Genomic DNA, 18,548 nt, shown 5'->3' with positions numbered 1-18,548 from the left:
CAAGCCCAGTTTTAAAATACTCAATTAATTATCATGATAAATAATTGCATTTTCAAAGCTCGTTTTCGAAAATCTCAATTAATTACACCTGATAATTAATTGTATTTTTAATATATATTAATTGTTTCATGAATTTAGTGTCAAATGCAGCCCTTTAAATTGATCACTTTGTTAATTACAGCCCATACATTTCAATCTCTTGAAGGACGTAGCCTCAAATAAACCAAACACTTTTAAGTTGCAGCCTAAAAGGCGTGAAGATAGGTTGGATTTAGGCTGCAACTTAAAATAGTGTAGTTTATTTGAGGCTGCAATTGACGAGATTGCAATGAAAAGGTAGCAATCAACAAAGTGACCACTCTGAAGGGCTGCATTTGGCCAAAAAAAAAAAGTTTCTAATAACTAATTGAATTTTTAATAAATATTTTTCAAATTATAAGATATTATGAAAAGTCAGATTTTACAGAATTGTGGCATTCGAGTTGATCCAATGTGTAAGTTCTGCCTAAGAGGGGTTTAAACAATGGACGCCTATTCCATGATCATGCAATTGCAAAACATGTCTTGGCAGCTCCAAACTTAGGACTCAGAGTTGAATCCCAAGAGGCATTCCCAATAGGTGTCGAATAACATGTTATTCCTCGGGAAAACAAGCTTCATGTCCATTTTGTGGTTGTACTATGGAGCATTTGGTGTCATCGCGTAGGTCATTTCTACAACTATCAATGCAATCCACTTATGATTCTTCAACTAGAAAAGGAAAATCTGGGAAGGTGGTGGGCGGCTGATGCTTCTAAGGATTCAAGCAAGCTGTCTTTAGGCAACAAAGAGATGATGAAGCAAGGAGCGCTCGAGAAAGGAGAAGTTTGGACGTTTGGAAATTTCGACTTAGGTCATGGACTTGTTGACAAACAAGCAGACAAAGCATGGAAGATAATGGATCAAAAAGCCCTCGTGAGGCAAAGTAAAGCTGCCATTGCGTGCGCGGGGATATGGCGATAAAGAATTCCACAAGAATAGAAAAGTGTGGTCTGACTCGCCTCTGCAAATAAAATTCTTAGTCATTCTGCAAGCATTAAGACAATCATGCAAGTTGGGGTCGAATTTTAGAATTAGCATAGAGTCTGTAAATGTAATCAACTTTTTAAAATGGATGGAGTTACCCCAGTAGCAATTAGAAATATAGTAATAGATAATGTTGGATTTTGGGCTTCTTTGTGTGAATAGGTGAAAATATAGAGGATGAATGGGATATATATAAAGATAACGCATAGATTAGCACTAGAAGCAAGGAAAAGGCTAAATGCAAATTATGTTATTCAAATTTTAATGACAATGTCTTTACCTGTTGTAAAAAAAAAAAAAAAAAGCATTCATCTCCTCTTTCTACTCCATTTGGAACACATTTATCAGCTTTATCACATATTTCATCTAAAACATTTTAAGGTTATTAGCTAATTCAACGAACTAATTATAATCAACATCTCAGATTATAACTATAAACCTACTTTTCCCACTCATTTTGCACGGCCGTCATCACTCACCTCCCGCATCTTCACTTTCTCTCTCATCAAAACTCTCTTCCTCCATCACACCTTTCTTTAAAACTTCCACCATTTTCTCCTCTCATAACTAAATTAAACCTTCAATTTACTCATCTTAACCTCCTGATCTACAATACCCATTAAAAAAATGTCTGCAACACGGCAGAGCAAAAGAGCACGTACACATCCAAGCTTATCCCCTCAACAGGACCCGACACCTGACCCAATCCCGGACCCGAACTCAGGAGTGGTTCCGGTAGATAACCCTTTCCCTTCAATTCCATTAACTTCTAATAAAGATTTTGTGATATTGTGTATTTACCTCGTTTTTTTGATGTTTGAAGGTTTCAGAAATGTCTGTATCATGGAAGAGCAAAAAATCACGTGTACAACCATGTTCATCACGGGATAGGGAGCCGTCATTGGATCCAGAACCGGACCCGAACCCGAACCCAGCAGGTAACCCTTGTGAAGTTGAGCTTCAAGATGAGGATTTTCCACATATTAAGTTTCGTGACATTGAGCATTTTAGTCGCTTCAAATGTTTAAAGGTCCGACGAATTGTAGCTACTAGGTTTATAAGTGATGAATGTATTACTGCTTTGGGTATAAAGTCTGATTTAGAATGGTTGTTCGACCGTGTCGGGTGGAGAATGTTAATGATGAACCAACATCGTACCTTTGCGGAACTTACATTGGAGTTTTTGAGTTCGTTTCAGCAAAATACTGTTAAGATTCCTAAGGGACAGGTACCGGGTGTTCGGTTTAGGATGTTTAACCAGGAATTTGATAAAACTCTAGATGAATTCGGGGACTTTTATGGATTGCCGAGAGGTGGTAGTGTTATGTATTATAATAGTGATCCGAGCTTGATTTGGAGACAAATCACAGGGTGTAGTGATTATTATCCTCAATCTGCTAAGGCTTCAAGGATTCATAACCCCGTGTTTCGATATTTGCAAAGGCTTATGGCAAGTACTATTTTCGGGAGACATGATAGTCAAGGGACTGTAAGGGAGTGGGAAGTGGAAATGATACAGACCATGTTGTATCCTCCTGATGTGCATTTGAGTACTGCCTCTTACATAGCACGGCATTTTCATGCTGTTGGGAGGTCCAAGAAAAAGAGCCCGATTGTTATTGGTGGGCTCATTACTCCAATCGCAATTTCCTTGGGGTTTGCTTTGGATCAAATCCAATCGGTTGGTCCTATCCCCACCCTTGATATTCCAAAACTTGTGGTTATGCGTTGGTTGCATGAGGATGGTGATAGGTATAGGTGGATAGTGGATAAGAAACCCACATTCTTTTTGCCTAATCCTGACCTCACAACTGTGAGGAACCAGGCTAATTGGGAATTTTCTAAAACTTTGGAGACTGATGGAGAGGAAGAGAGGAATGATGAAAACTATGAGAGAGAAAACCAAACTAACCCCTCCCCTCTCTTTATACATGATGGACATGCTGGTGGTTCCCCCTTCAAGCCCACTCCACGGCCCTCGCCTCGGCCCTGTGACTTCGCTGCCTTGCAAGCTTCCTTGGATTCCATCCGTACTGGAATCCAAGATATTCATACCTCTCAACAATACATGAACCAACGCCTAGACCACTTCGATCAAATGCTTTACCCCATATACAGCTGGCATGTCCAGCAGGGGCATATCAACCCCAACACTCTACCATACCCTGACCCACACTACCCACAACCCCATGATCAAGCACCTTGTCCTCCTAGGAACTAGTTGTCCTACTTTCCTATTTTCTTCCCCATCCTTTGCACGTAAGTTAGCCTGTTTTTCGGTAGTTTGTAGTTAGATGGGGTCTTCTTTTGGTGGGAGTAGGATTTTCTTTTTCCTGTGTCTGTTTGATACTGAGCGCTTTTGTTTTGTAATTAGGTTTCTAGGAGTGTTTTCTTTTCGATTTAGAATGTAATGTTTTGGTGTGTTCTATATTCATTTCTTAGTGTTTAATGTTTACTGCTCTGGTGAGTTTCCTTAACCTTTGCCCTTAAAAAGAAATAAGAGAAAAAGCAGGGAATCTGCGGCCTTTCCTTCTATATTTTAGAATTCACTGATGTATGTCACAGTAGTTTTTGCTCTCGTGCTATGATGATATCATTTATTTAAATCCCCTTGATGTGCTGAGTTAGCCAAACATAGAGAAAATTCCACTTTTGTTTGAAAATTCATTCTTAAATCCTTGTAGTTGGTTAGATTTGTGGCACTACTTACAAATTTATGAGCGTGAATAGGCAAAAACTGGTGAGAAATTTTGAGCCTTATGAGTGACATAATTTCGTCAATTCTAGTTTTTGTTGCATGTGTGCTTACTTCTTGATGGTTTCACTCTAGAACTTGCATTCACTCTATTTCGAGGCTAAACAGACACTTGTGCAGTGTAGGGAGGGTTGAAGATTGCATTTGCTTTAGCCACGTAGCCAAAAGCCACCCACATTAATATCCCCTTTTATTGATCCCATCGAGTTTTAAAACCATTCCCACTCTTCTACTCCGTTACCTCTTAATTATACTTCCATGACCTTAGGAACTTGGGACTTGTTGTTTTTTTATGTGGATGAATTGGGTAGCTTTGGTGGTTCATCTTGGTCGTTTGGTATGGATATACATCTCTATTTTTGGCCCATTGGTTGCATAAGGTGTACTCTTCCCCATCGCTAATGCTCCATCTCTAATTTTGTCCCCTCGCTTTTAGTTGCTCTCTTTTAAACAGAAGAAAAAGAACAAAAAAACCGGAAAAAGAAAATATTGAAAAAAGTTTTGTGAAGATTAGCAGGTCTTTGCTGATAAAAGGGAGAGTCTATTGGGGAATAATTATGCATAGTTGGTTCTTATGAGGGAGTTGAAGCTGTGTGTTGATCTCGCATATGCTTTATCGTTGAAAATAAGTGTGCTTCACTTCTCCAATCGACCACCGCATATCCTGTGCCCCTTATACTCTTAATCAATCCAAGACCTTATAACCTATAGTGAACAGGTAGTCCTACTAGTAGAAATGAAGGGAGTTTGCAAGCCTATTGTAGTGTGCTGTTATTGAAGTTATTTGAGTGAAACACATAACCCTACTAAACACACGAGTGATTGTATGATCTTCTGACCTCTTGTGAGGATATATTCATTTGATTCATGAGCTTGCATGTGTGGCCTTATGTATACTAATTATTTGAGAAGCTTAAGTGTTTTTTTTCATGGAAAGTGGAGTTTCTATATGTTTGGTGTCTACTGATTTGGATTGTAAGTGATCCACACATCTTTTGGTCTATTACAAAACATTAAACGATTCGAATTAGCTGACATTATACTCATTCATGTTGATTGACCTTTACTACATGTTTCTGAGCTGAGAGGTTACTGCTAACATTCAGTATTCTATGCTTAGGTATAGTATGCATCTCTGACAAACGAAGTACTAAAACTACAGACAAGCGAAGTCCTAAAACTTATTATGCTTGATTAATCTGGTTCTACAGCTGTTTCCCTCGCATTTGTGATGAAATTTGTGGCCCGACTATCTACTCTGGGTTTGGTACTGCTTTGTTTCCTGTATGTGTTTTGCAGGCATTTTGAGGAGCATTTTTGGCCTTGTGGGATAAACCCGAATTGTGATTGCGTGGTGACAAGGCTATCAATTTGAAGCATGGTATCATGGAGATCCTTGATGAGGCCATTTTAAGCTTCTTGAAGAGTTTCGTGAATCAATCAGTGTGAGCCTCCAGAAGCCTGCAAAGTTCCCGGTGCAATGGAGATCCTTGATGAGGCCATTTGCAGCTTCTTGAACATTTTCGTGAATCAGTCAGTGGGAGCCTGCAGAGTTCCCGGTGCAATGGTGGATGGGGTTGTGCATGGATGAGTTTCATGCAATAGCGAAGATGGTGTTCTAGGAGTGGATACAACTTAAACAAATATGGAGTGCTTTCTGTCAAGAATTATAGGAAAATATAATCATGGGCTAATTTTTAATTGACACGGTACTAAATGCTGAGACCATTAATTATTATATGATAATTACATGGTCAGATTATTTATTCAAAAAACTTATTTTGCGAATGTTCTCATATAGGGAGACGGGAGTTACAGTTATTATGGTGCACCAACTTTAATCACAAGTTTAGCTACTGCGCTTAGAGTATTTGAAAATTCAGTGGGAGGCACAAGGAAACAATGGGATTAATTTTTTCCTTGTTTAGTTATAACATGAGAGATGGGAAATAATATGTAACTGAAAGATTGTTTTGGCTATAAAATTTTGTTGTAATGGATGAACGTAGATTAAGATTAACTGTAGTTATCAAATGATTAAATATTAGAAACACAAGATAACCCATTCAGAAATGTGACGAAATTCCATACGCTTCGAGGATACCCTTAGTGCCATGTAACATGTACTAGGGTGTATGTCTGACTCGTTTAGATTATAAATTGGAACAAAAACAAATGAAGAGGATTTTTTAAATTCTATTGTCCTTTTTCCATGTGGAAAGATGAATTAAGTTTTAGCTCGTCAACAACTCCAGTACTCATCTCTATCGTTTTAAGGAAAATTTGCCAGGAATAATCCCACTTTTGGCCGATCTTCCAAAAATAATCCGACCTGTGGATCATTATGGAACAATTCTACCTTTGCTTACTAAATCGATTTTTTGGTCCCAAGAACCTGTAACTTAATAAACCGGTAATTTTTCCCTCCTTGACCCCCGCCCCAGCCACCAGACCACGCACTAGCCACCAGCCCACTCCCCAGCCACTAGGCCCCCACCCCCTCTTTCTCCCCGTCGCCGCTTCTCTCTTTCTCCTGTCTCTCTCCTCTTTTCGGATCTTAAGGTGGTGCGAATGGTGGAGATGGTGATGCGAATGCTAGAGATGATGGTGGTGAAATGGTGCTAATGGGAGGGGGTTGGGGCTGCAACAGGGGGAGGAGAGGGGAGGGGAGGGGGTGGGGGCTGCGACAGGGAAATGGGAGGGGAGGGGGAGGGGGTTGCGACAGTGGGAGTGGATGGGGAGGGGGGCTGCGACGGGGGGAGGGGAGGAGGGGAGGAGGGGTGGGGCAGCATGGAATTGGGGTGGGGGTGGGGGCTGCTGGGGGTGGGGCAACAGGGAAAGGAGGCTGGTAACCTGTTGTTACCGGTCATTATGTTCTTGGGACCAAAAACTCAATTTAGTAAGCAAAGGTATGATTATTCCAGAATAATCTAAAGGTGAGATTATTTTTAAATATCGGTCAAAGGTGGGATTATTACAGGCAAAATTTCCTTGTTTTAAATAACAAAAAGTGGCATGATGATTAAACTTTCACTTTGTTCTGCTCGTTCGAGTCGAGCCAAGGCTAAGGCTCGTTAAAATCTTGTGCTCGATTGGTTAACAACCACCTGAAGACAAACTATGACAAGTCCACCATGAAAATATTTTCTATATTAATTCTATTTCATGTATTAAAATCTTTGAAAAGGTAAGACTATTATTTATTGAAATTACTAGTATTATATTTTGTTTCTGATTTCTCGCGGCTTTTCGAATCGAGTAGTTAATAGCTCAACTCGACTCTTTAGTCATCGAGTCGATCTCGAGTTTGAGTCGAGCTCTGACGAGTCGATCTCGAGCAGCTTACGAGTTGTCTCATCTCATTTACACCTCACAGAATGAGTATTGAATTCGACTAACTCTAATTCGTGGAGATGAGACCATATCTGGAAAAGTTTGGACCGAATTCGGAAGTAGAAAACTTAAATGAGAGCAATATCTATTTACTTTTGCTATTGGGCTTTAAATAAAAAATTAGTCATCACTAACTTCAATTACAAGTGAATGTAGCAAGCAAAATAGGTACTTTTATCCATCAATCAAATCCTTACTACATAACTTATTATTAAGCATATGTTTTCTGCACCTTATCTTCATTCATTATAGAATGAGTAAGTTAGTGTAAGTTACTAATAAGCTCATAAAAGTTGTTTCAAGACTAAATAAATTGAGAAAAGCCAAATATGTTTTCTGTACCTTATCTTCATTCATTATAAATGAGTAAGTTAGTGTAAGTTACTAATAAGCTCGTAAAAGTTAAAGTGAAAAGCCAAATATACATAACTTATTATTAAGCATATGTTTTCTGCACCTTATCTTCATTCATTATAGAATGAGTAAGTTAGTGTAAGTTACTAATAAGCTCATAAAAGTTGTTTCAAGACTAAATAAATTGAGAAAAGCCAAATTCAGGACTAAGCCAAAAAAAGCAAGTCCAAGCTTAATTCACAACTATAGCAAGTTTATAATTAGTTTTAAACGTCATCCTGATGAGGTTGCTAGGAGCTCATCAAGTGGTGATCATGAGGTGTTGCTTGCTAAAGGAATGGGGGACAGCCAAGGAAGGTTTAGTGAAGCACATGGTCCGAGTTTGGAAGCTGCAAGGGTGTGCATGGTGGTCACAATACAGTGCCAACCACTGTCAGACACACAGTGCTAACCACTATGCCATGGGAAGTTGAGGTATTAGTCTCCTAGTTCTGTTAGGTGAAGTAAATACTTAGTCTCCTAGTTCTGTTAGGAGAATACTAATCCATGTTGGATTAGTAGTACGCTAGGGGAAAAAAAGGAAGGGCTGCGCAGGAAGGGCTGCGCTATTTCTAAACGCGCAGCCCTACCACTGAAGGGATGCGCTTTTCATCAAAAGTGCAGCCCTACAGAACAGAAGGGCTGCGCTTTTTTAAAAAAGCGCAGCCCTTTTATTATGTAGGGTTGCGCTTTTTAAAAAAAACGCAGCCCTTTTATTATGTAATTGAAACGCTGTATAATGCTGGGCTTAAAATCTGGGTTTAAAATCTCATTCTCTCAAGCGCTAGGGTACGCGGTATTCTCGCAGCCTCCCTCATTCTCTCATTCTCTCTCTCCTCTCTCATTCTCTCATTCTCTCTCTCCTCTCTCACAATCTCATTCTCTCATTCATCACAACGGCGTTCACAGCAGCAGTCAATTATATGTATGACTTGTTCCATACTTCTATACTCCACCACTTCAAGAACTTCGAAATTGTCACTGAAATTCGTTGTTTCAGTTTGTAATGCGCAGCGAATATAACATTGTCACTGAAATTCGAACTTCGAAGAAACGACGTTCGAGTCTGAGCCGTTTGAAGAAGATGATAAAAGGGAGTTGTCGTTCGAGTCTAAGGCGTATTGTTCGTCGTCATTATTTCGTCGCCTCCAACGAGTATGGCTTTTGTTAGTCTTTTGATTTCAACTTCAGATCTATAATATTAGGGTTTTTATTTTCATTTTCGTTTATTTTTTTCATTTTTTGTTCATTTTTAGATTAGTTTATTTTTGTAGGGTTTTTTTTTCATTTTTTCGTCATTATTTCGTATTTTTCATTTTCGTATTTTTCAGATCTATAATTTTAGGGTTTTGTTCATTCGTATTATCCTATGTTTTGTGTAGATATCTTTTATTTTCTGAGTCTTAAACCAAATTATGGTATTGTCTGATCACTTGAAGCATGACTACCAACTTTTGTTCACCTGCAATTACCCAATTATCATATTGTGTTTACGAGTGCCACAAATATGATTTTTGTCTTCTACCACCGTAGTTGGCTAGTTGGCTTCGGTGTACATGATTCCTTCTTTTTTCATTTTGATTTTTGACCACTGCTAATAACCTGGCTTTGAATAATGCATATATTCTAGGATGCAAAGTTTTGATACATTAATTGAACATTAAACATACAGTAGTGCATGAAGAATATGGTATCATTTCATTCCAAGTTTAAGTCCAATTTCCCGTCTTTTTTTACCTAAAAAGCGCAGCCCTTTAAGCTTAGAAGGGTTGCGCTTTTACCTAAAAAGCGCAGCCCTTCTAAGCTTAAAGGGTTGCGCTTGAAAAGCGCAACCCTACTTAAAAAATGAAGGGCTGCTATTAAAAGGGCTGTTGTGAAAAAGCGCAGCCCTAAGGGCGTTTTTTAGCGCAGCCCTTCCTTATTTTTCCACTAGTGGTAGTAGTCTTTCGAGTCCTTGTTGTGTTTGGAGTCTTAGGAGTCATGGTTTTGCCTAAGTTCTTAAAACGGTGGATTTTACGTGACTCATTGGTGTTAGGAGTCTAGGACTTAGAGACGTGTTCTAAGCCTATTAGGGTTATGTTCTTTTCCTATAAATAGCTTAGATTGTACATTATTTTACACACGAAATAATATCAAGAGTTTAACAAAGTTTATGCATCAAATTGGCGACTGGGTTGTTTGCTTGTTTGATTAATTTGCCGAGGGATTTTCTTGTGAGTTTCCAAGTAAATATTCGAAGAGTTTGTGAGTGTTGTGGGTATACCAATACTAGTAGATTTTAATCCTTAGTTTAGGATCAAGAACCGAGTTCTTGAAACTTAACTAAACGTTTCAAAGAATAGAGTATTCTTCTTTGATTCACTATCTTTCGAGTTGTAAGGTGTAAGATTACTTCTTCACGTTACACATCAATTGGTATCAGAGCAAAGGCGTGGCTTTGGGGAATTTGGACGTGCCAAAGTTGGAGATTTTGGTCCAAGAAGGAGCCTAGAAGTACGAGGAGTATTCGAGTAGTTTTCGAGCAACGTTCGAGGGGTTCTTGGTGTTTCTTGGTGGATCTTGCTGATTCTTGGTGTTTGATACTTGACCATCATGGGAGACAACAACCAAGAGAGGATTAATGAGTTGCTCCAGCAACAACTTGCAGCCATGCAACAAGTCTTGGCCATGTTAACCGTAAGTATGCTAGGCAAAGACAAGGAGAGGAAGAACGATGGTGGTTCGAGTGATCGAGGGATGAAGATTGACATCAATGACTTTGATGGCACTTTAGATCCTGAGTTATACATGGAGTGGGAGAGATCCATTGAAAGATTCTTTGAGTATAGGGAGACGCCGGATGAGAAGCAATTTTCAATTGCCAAGTTAAAGCTAACCAAACACGCTGCTATTTGATTGGAGGGTGTTCAAGCTCAAAGAAGGAGGGATGGTAAAGGAAAGATTCAATCTTGGCCAAAGCTTAAAACGCACCTAAGGAGGAGGTTTTTCCCTACCAACTTTAAACAAACCTTGTATGTAAAGTGGAGCACTTTGAAGCAAGGATTTGGAAGTGTATAAGACTACATCAAGGAGTTCGAAAGACTAGTCATTGTATGGGAGATTGAGGAAAGGGAGGAGCAAAAGTTGGGGCGGTTTTTGGCAGGACTTAACAATGACATATATGAAAAGGTTAAAGTACATCCCTACATCACCTATGACGAGGCATGCAAGTTAGCCATGAAGTTTGATAAGCATAGGAAGAAGGAGAAAGGGGCTACAACCTATGAGAAGGGTGGTAGTTCAAAGTTCAAGGGAACCTATGGGGGAACAAAAGAAGGGAGTTCGAGTGTGAAAACACCTAACCCTAGAAGACTTGAAGGAGATAAAGGGAAACAATTGGCTGTGGCAGGTGGTGACCTTTCCAAGATCAAGTGTTTCAAGTGTCAAGGACACGGCCACTACAAAAGGGATTGTCCTAACCCTAGGGCACTCACCATAATGGAGATCCAAGTCATAGGCATCCAAGCCTTCACTGAGGAGGACGAGAGGATTGAGGAGAAAGTGGATCTGGTGGAGAGTAGTGATGAAGAAGCCGAAAAGTGTGGACCAGAGGAGGAGAGAAGCCTCATATTGAGAAGGGTCATGCATATTCAAGTAGCCAATCAACCGGAGCAAAGGGAGAATATCTTCCAAACTAAGTGTAGGGTGAATAGAGAATTGTGCAACTTGATTATTGATGGAGGGAGTATGACTTATGTTGTATCTAAGGAGTTGGTGGAGAAGTTGAGCCTAAAGACCACTCGACAACCTAGTCCCTACAAACTAAGGTGGTTGGATGAGCAAGGCACTTCAGTAAGGAAACAAGCATTAGTAGGGTTCCAAATAGGGTCCTATAGGGACAAAATTTTGTGTGATGTCTTGAATATGGATGCGTGACATATCCTTCTAGGGAGACCATGGCAATATGATAGACAATCAAAGCACAATGGGGTAACTAATGTGTACACCATTAGGAAGGATGGAGTGAAGAAGGAATTAATTCCTTTACCCCCTACAAGACACAACCCTCCTACAACAAGCAAACCAAAGGAGACTCTTTTGGTAGGAAGAAAGGTGATGGAGAGGGAGATTGATGAAGGCGAACCTTGTTGCATGCTATTTAGCAAGGAAGTGGTGGAAGGGTTAACAAGCAAGAGTCCTAAACTGGCCAAGCTATTGTTGGAGTTTGAGGATGTTTTTCCGGAAGATTTACCACCTAGATTACCACCAATACGTGGGATTGAACATCAAATAACCTCATACCAGGGGCACCAATCCCAAACAAACCTTCAGATAGAGCAAATCCAGAGGAGACCAAGGAGTTGCAAAGGCGGATAGGGGAGTTAATGGAGAGGGGATACGTGAAAGAGAGCATGAGCCCTTGTGCTGTGCCTACATTGTTGGTGCCTAAAAGGATGGAACATTGAGAATGTGTATTGATAGTAGGGCAGTGAATAACATTACTATCAAATATAGGTTTCCAATCCCTAGGCTAGATGACATGCTGGATGAGTTGTGTGGCGCTAAACTATTTTCGAAGGTAGGCCTTAGAAGTGGTTACCACCAAATAAGGATGAGGGAAGGGGATGAATGGAAGACGGCGTTCAAAACTAAGCATGGGTTGTATGAATGGTTAGTGATGCCATTTGGACTCACTAATGCGCCAAGTACCTTCATGAGGCTGATGAATGAAGTACTTAGGCCCTTTTTGGGGAGGTTTATTGTGGTATACTTGGATGACATCTTGGTGTATAGTAGAGATGAGGAGACACATTTGAAGCACCTAAGGGAGTTATTTGAGGTACTTCGAAAACAGAAGCTTTTTGGAAAGATGGAGAGTGCACCTTTATGCAAGGAGAGATTAGTTTCCTTGGCTACATTGTGACGGATCATGGCATCAAGGTGGATCCATCTAAAGTTGAAGCTATTGAGTCATGGCCTATTCCAAAGACATTGACAGAGGCAAGGTCTTTCCATGGTTTAGCTTCATTCTATAGGAGGTTCATTAAGAATTTTAGTACATTGTTGGCTCCCATCACTGAATGTACTAAGAAAGGAGGATTTGAATGGACCAAACAAGCTCAATAGGCGTTTGAAGAGGTGAAGAGTAAGATGTGTAATGCACCTATCTTAGCATTACCAGATTTCACTAAACCCTTTGAGGTAGAATGTGATGCAAGTGGCAAGGGAATTGGGGCAGTGTTGGTACAAGAAGGGCGTCCCATTGCTTACTTTAGTGAGAAGCTTGGAGGGGGAAATTTAAACTACTCGACTTATGACAAGGAGTTCTATGCTATGGTGAGAGCTTTGGATCATTGGAGTCATTATTTGCACCCCCAAGCATTTGTTTTGCATTCGGATCATGAGTCCTTGAAATACATTCATGGACAACATAAGCTCAGTGCCAGGCACGCAAAGTGGGTGGAGTTCATGCAATCTTTTAGCTTTGTGGCTAAGTACAAGGCAGGGAAGGCTAATATTGTGGCGGATGCATTATCTAGGAGGTATAGCCTATTGACACTACTTGATTCTAGAATCCTTGGATTCGAGATAATAAAGGAGTATTATGTGGAGGACCCAGATTTTAAAGAGATGTTCAACGAATGCTCGAAGGGACCACAAGGAGTCTACATGGTGAATGAGGGGTACTTATTCAAAGGAAATAAGTTGTGCGTACCTAAGTGTGCTATAAGGGGTCTATTAGTGAAAGAGGCGCATGGAGGAGGTTTGGCTTGACACTTTGGAGTGCATAAAACCTTAGATTTTCTTCATGAGCATTTCTTTTGGCCACGCATGCTAGGGGATGTTCAAGCACACTTGGCAAGGTGTGGTGTGTGTCAAAGAGCCAAGAGCACCTTCCATAAGGGACTATATACACCATTACCAGTTCCAGAGAGGCCTTGGGAGGATGTGAGCATGGATTTTGTGGTGGCATTGCCTCGCACACAAAAGGGTAAAGATGCTATTATGGTGGTAGTGGATCGCTTCTCAAAGATGGCTCATTTCATACCATGTCACAAGGTGGATGATGCAATCAATGTGGTTGGATTGTACTTTAGGGAGATTGTGAAGCTACATGGGGTTCCTAGATCCATAGTCTCGGATAGGGATAGCAAGTTCCTCAGCTATTTTTGGCGTACATTATGGAGGCTATTGGGAACAAGGTTGTTGTTTAGCACATCTCATCATCCACAAACAGATGGGCAAACTGAAGTTACAAATAGGACACTTGGGGTGTTGCTATGAGGGTTGGTGAGCAAGACTGGTAAGGATTGGGATATCAAACTTATTCATGCTGAGTTTGCATATAATCGAACACCTACAAGCACCACAAAGTATTGCCCATTCGAGGTAGTTTATGGGGTGAATCCCTATGTACCTATTGATCTCATTGCTTTACCTAAGGATGAGTATGTACACAAGGAAGCAAGGGAACATGCTGCTAACATGCTTAAACTACACAAGCAAGTTCGAGTTACAATTGAGAAGATGAGCGAGGCTTATAAGAAGAGAGCTAATAAGAATAGAAGGCAGCGAATTTCAACCAGGGGATCTAGTATGGCTACATCTAAGGAAGGAAAGGTTTCCAGGGAAGAGAAAACACAAGCTCATGCCACGAGCTGAAGGGCCTTTTGTGGTTGAAATAAGACTAGGTGAGGGTGCTTACAAGCTGGAGCTACCTAGTGAGTATGGCAATGTCTCCGCAAGTTTCAATGTAGGAGATTTATCACCTTATCTAGGGGATGATGACCTAGCGGAATTGAGGGCAATTCCTTCTCAAGAAAGAGGGAATGATGAGGTTGCTAGGAGCTCATCAAGTGGTGATCATGAGGTGTTGTTTGCTAAAGGAATGGGGGACAGCCAAGGAAGGTTTAGTGAAGCACATGGTCCAAGTTTGGAAGCTGCAAGGGTGTGCATGGTGGTCACAATACAGTGCCAACCACTGTCGGACACACAGTGCTAACCACTGTGCCATGGGAAGTTGAGGTATTAGTCTCCTAGTTCTGTTAGGAGAAGTTAATACTTAGTCTCCTAGTCTGTTAGGAGAATACCAATCCATGTTGGATTAGTAGTAGTAGTCTTTAGAGTCCTTGTTGTGTTTGGAGTCTTAGGAGTCATGGTTTTACCTACATTCTTAAAACGGTGGATTTTACGTGACTCATTGGTGTTAGGAGTCTAGGACTTAGAGACGTGTTCTAAGCCTATTAGGGTTATGTTCTTTTCCTATAAATAGCTTAGATTGTACATTATTTTACACACGAAATAATATCAAGAGTTTAACAAAATTTATGCATCAAATTGGCGACTAGGTTGTTTGCTTGTTTGATTAATTTGCCGAGGGATTTTCTTGTGAGTTTGCAAGTAAATCTTCGAAGAGTTTGTGAGTGTTGTGAGTATTCCAATACTAGCAGATTTTAAGCCTTAGTTTAGGATCAAGAACCGAGTTCTTGAAACTTAACTAAACGTTTCAAAGAATAGAGTATTCTTCTTTGATTCACTATCCTTCGAGTTGTAAGGTGTAAGATTACTTCTTCACGTTACACATCACATCCTCATGGCCAATAACTTCCATCGGATTTGTTTGGATAAGCAAAGTTCAGTGGAAAAAACACACCCTAAATGGTCAAAGTACCATGATTCCAGTTGAGTTGTTAAATTGATGTTAGAATTTAATTTATTAGGAATATTATCTAAAAATATTAAAGAAACCATTTTAAATGGTCGTTTGGTTGAATCAGCAAATAGTATATTTTAAAAAGTTGTTTTTTCCTTGAATTTCATTTCCTAGAAAATTGCACAAATTGCTTGGTCGCTCTTGAAATTTTTGTTTTTTCCTTGGAATTTCATTTGCTACTGCTACCTCAATTAGAAGTTTTTGTTTTCAGGAGCGACCAAGCAATTTGTGCAATTTTCTAGGAAATGAAATTCCAAGGAAAAAACAACTTTTAAAAATATACTATTTGCTGACTCAACCAAACGACCATTTAAAATGGTTTCTTTAATATTTTTAGATAATATTCCTAATAAATTAAATTCTTACATCAATTTAACAACTCAACTGGAATCATGGTACTTTGACCATTTAGGGTGTGTTTTTTCCACTGAACTTTGCTTATCCAAACAAATCTGATGGAAGTTATTGGCCATGAGGATGTGATGTGTAACGTGAAGAAGTAATCTTACACCTTACAACTCGAACGATAGTGAATCAAAGAAGAATACTATATTCTTTGGAACGTTTAGTTAAGTTTCAAGAACTCGGTTCTTGATGCTAAACTAAGGCTTAAAATCTGCTAGTATTGGAATTCTCACAACACTCACAAACTACTGATTGGCGTCATGTCTTTATTTACCCACTAAATGTTGAGTGAAATAAAGATTGTAGGGGTGATTGGCGTCATACTAAGTCATGGGACGATAAGTTTTATGACTATCGTGGTGTGGGGCCACATCTGTGGGTATTTGAAAAATAATTTTTTTTTGTCTTTTACTTAACTCAAATGCATAGTTTAGTTTTTTTTAGTAAACTGAAGCGAAAATACATTATTGTTTCCTTACTTCCTGATGCATGGCAAACCCAATTAGTTTTAGCGAATCCGGCAAAAAAGAGAAAATAATATCTTAGCTAATATTGAAGATGCGATACTTTATGTTGAGTGAAATAAAGATTGTAGGGGTGATTGGCGTCATACTAAGTCATGGGACGATAAGTTTTATGACTATCGTGGTGTGGGGCCACATCTGTGGGTATTTGAAAAATAATTTTTTTTTTCTTTTACTTAACTCAAATGCATAGTTTTAGTTTTTTTAGTAAACTGAAGCGAAAATACATTATTGTTTCCTTACTTCCTGATGCATGGCAAACCCAATTAGTTTTGGCGAATCCGACAAAAAAGAGAAAATAATATCTTAGTTAATATTGAAGATGCGATACTTTAAATTAAAGTTACAAAGCCATAAATAAAATAAAAATACCACTAGCTCTATCATTTCGAGCTATATAAATAGAGACACATTTTGCTATAATTTGGAAATATTGTTTCTACTATTTTAATAATTTCCTCTTGTTTTGCTTATTTTATATTATATATCTCCATTTTCACATTCCAAAAACACTAATCAAAATACTAAAAAATATTCATTATGCAATTAATTAAATTATCTATTTTATTAGTAATTAATATTATTTATTAATGAATATATCATAATATTAAGAAATACTACATCCGTCTCTAACTAGAGTTTTCATTTTTCAATTCATGTCTGTCCTAAATAGAGTTTTCATTTTCTTATTTAGGTATGAGCCCGTCAAGGAAAATATTATTTAGCTTTTTTTTATTATTATGTTACCCAATTCCCTACATTCTCTTAACTCAACAAATAATTCATGAACAGTCTACCAACTTTAATTTTTAATTCTGTTATAATACAATTAAGGTCGCGATTATTATTTCTCTTTAATACTTGTCCCAAAAAGAAAAGGGAAGATTATTCAGGGACAGATGGAGTACATAATAAAGATTATTCTATAATAATGATTGAATGAGGAGAGAAAAAAAGTTGTTGGGTAGAGTCAAAGGTAAAACAGAGAGAAAAATTAGTTGGAATGATTATTTTTTTTGTTCATTGTTAAGAAAACAATAGATGCGAAAAAGATTGTGGAGGTGATAGTTTTCAGAGACCAAAAGTTAGAGAGAAAGTTTGAATAATTTTTTTCTTTCAATCCTTAATAATGGTGCTCTAAATAACTTCCTAAATTTTTTTGTATTTTGGCAACCAAATAACCTTACTAGACCCGGCTCAATACCAGTCTAACCGGTTCATAAGAGCAAGGCCCCAAAAATTAGGGGCCCAAATTTTATGGCAAATGGAAGGAAAAAGAAATCTTAATAATGGTGATGACCCCCACTGTCGGAGTGTAAGCGTTGTCTCCTCCGTCGTGTTCTCTTTCCCCCTGATTAAAAGAAAGTATTTGTAATTATGAAAGTTATTTTGATATTGGATTCGCGATAAGGAATCATATCATGCTAAGTTATTTCGATATTTGATTCCCGATAAGGAGTCGTATCAATGTAAATGATGTTTATTCAGTATTTGAATATGAATATTGATATTGGCCTCTTGATATGGGAGTATATCATAGTAAGTTAAAGTTCTTGGTAAGGAATCATATCATGTGATCAGATGCTCGATAAGCAATCGTTATAGAGAAAGTTATTATGATATTGATTTCCTAATAAGAGTTTATCTAATAAAATATAAGAAAGTGATTCAAGCATAAGTTTGGATTTTCGTTAAGAAATCGACTCAAGGAAATGAAAAATATTTTTTTATCAAAGTTGGTGACCTCAAATTCCATATAAGGAATCGTGGTAAGTTGAAAGATTGATTAAATGAGAATATATGGAACATGTCTCTGTTGGGAGTCACTTTATTGTGTTTGTTACGATGTGATTGATGGTGTATTATGAAACAAGAAATTGGATATAATTTAATAGGTAGGTTCAACAAGAATTGTTGCTAAGCATGCTATGATGTATGTGATTTTTGAACTTATGTTGATTGTGTGAGAGTCGTTTTTAAGTAAAAGCCACCAAAGTATGTGTTAATCTTATTTACGGCTTTAGTACTCAGTTTTGCTAATGCGTGTATATTGTTTTGTCATTTTTGTGGTCTGTCACTTGGTGGGTGGTAATTTACCTAAATGTTTCAGGTTGAAGTCTCAAGTTAATCATTCTAAAGTTGAAGCCACTACATTTTGGAAGACTAGCTAGTTGTGTTATATTGTTTTCTAGGCGAGGACACTCGAATTTGTATTAGTTATTTATTTTCTATTTTGATATTAAAGAGTCGATAGTGCTCCTAATTCTCTATTGGTTGTTGCTTCACGAAAGCGTTGAGACTGCTTGGTTTTTTGAGTTGG

The 18,548-nt window shown here is 38.5% G+C and overlaps 1 protein-coding gene across 1 annotated transcript; it reads left to right on the top strand.

The window, feature by feature from the left end:
- The first annotated feature begins 1,296 nt into the window (after positions 1–1,296).
- Positions 1,297–3,600, top strand: LOC104900936 (hypothetical protein). Its single transcript, XM_010688471.4, has 2 exons — positions 1,297–1,800; positions 1,889–3,600. Exons 1-2 carry the CDS (start codon positions 1,693–1,695, stop codon positions 3,284–3,286), a joined length of 1,506 nt encoding a protein of 501 aa, XP_010686773.1. The 5' UTR covers positions 1,297–1,692; the 3' UTR covers positions 3,287–3,600.
- The last annotated feature ends 14,948 nt before the right edge of the window (positions 3,601–18,548 follow it).

The sequence above is a fragment of the Beta vulgaris genome, chromosome 1 (genome assembly GCF_026745355.1).
Source record: "Beta vulgaris subsp. vulgaris cultivar EL10 chromosome 1, EL10.2, whole genome shotgun sequence".
Lineage (NCBI taxonomy): Eukaryota > Viridiplantae > Streptophyta > Magnoliopsida > Caryophyllales > Amaranthaceae > Beta > Beta vulgaris.
Note: the sequence above shows the minus strand (reverse complement) of the source record. Positions and strands in the feature narration are given on the sequence as shown.

Coding starts and splice junctions, on each gene's coding strand:
- LOC104900936 (XM_010688471.4), top strand. CDS start 1,693: ATGTCTGCAACACGGCAGAGCAAAAGAGCACGTACACATCCAAGCTTA. Junction 1,801..1,888: donor CGAACTCAGGAGTGGTTCCG/GTAGATAACCCT, acceptor TGATGTTTGAAG/GTTTCAGAAATGTCTGTATC.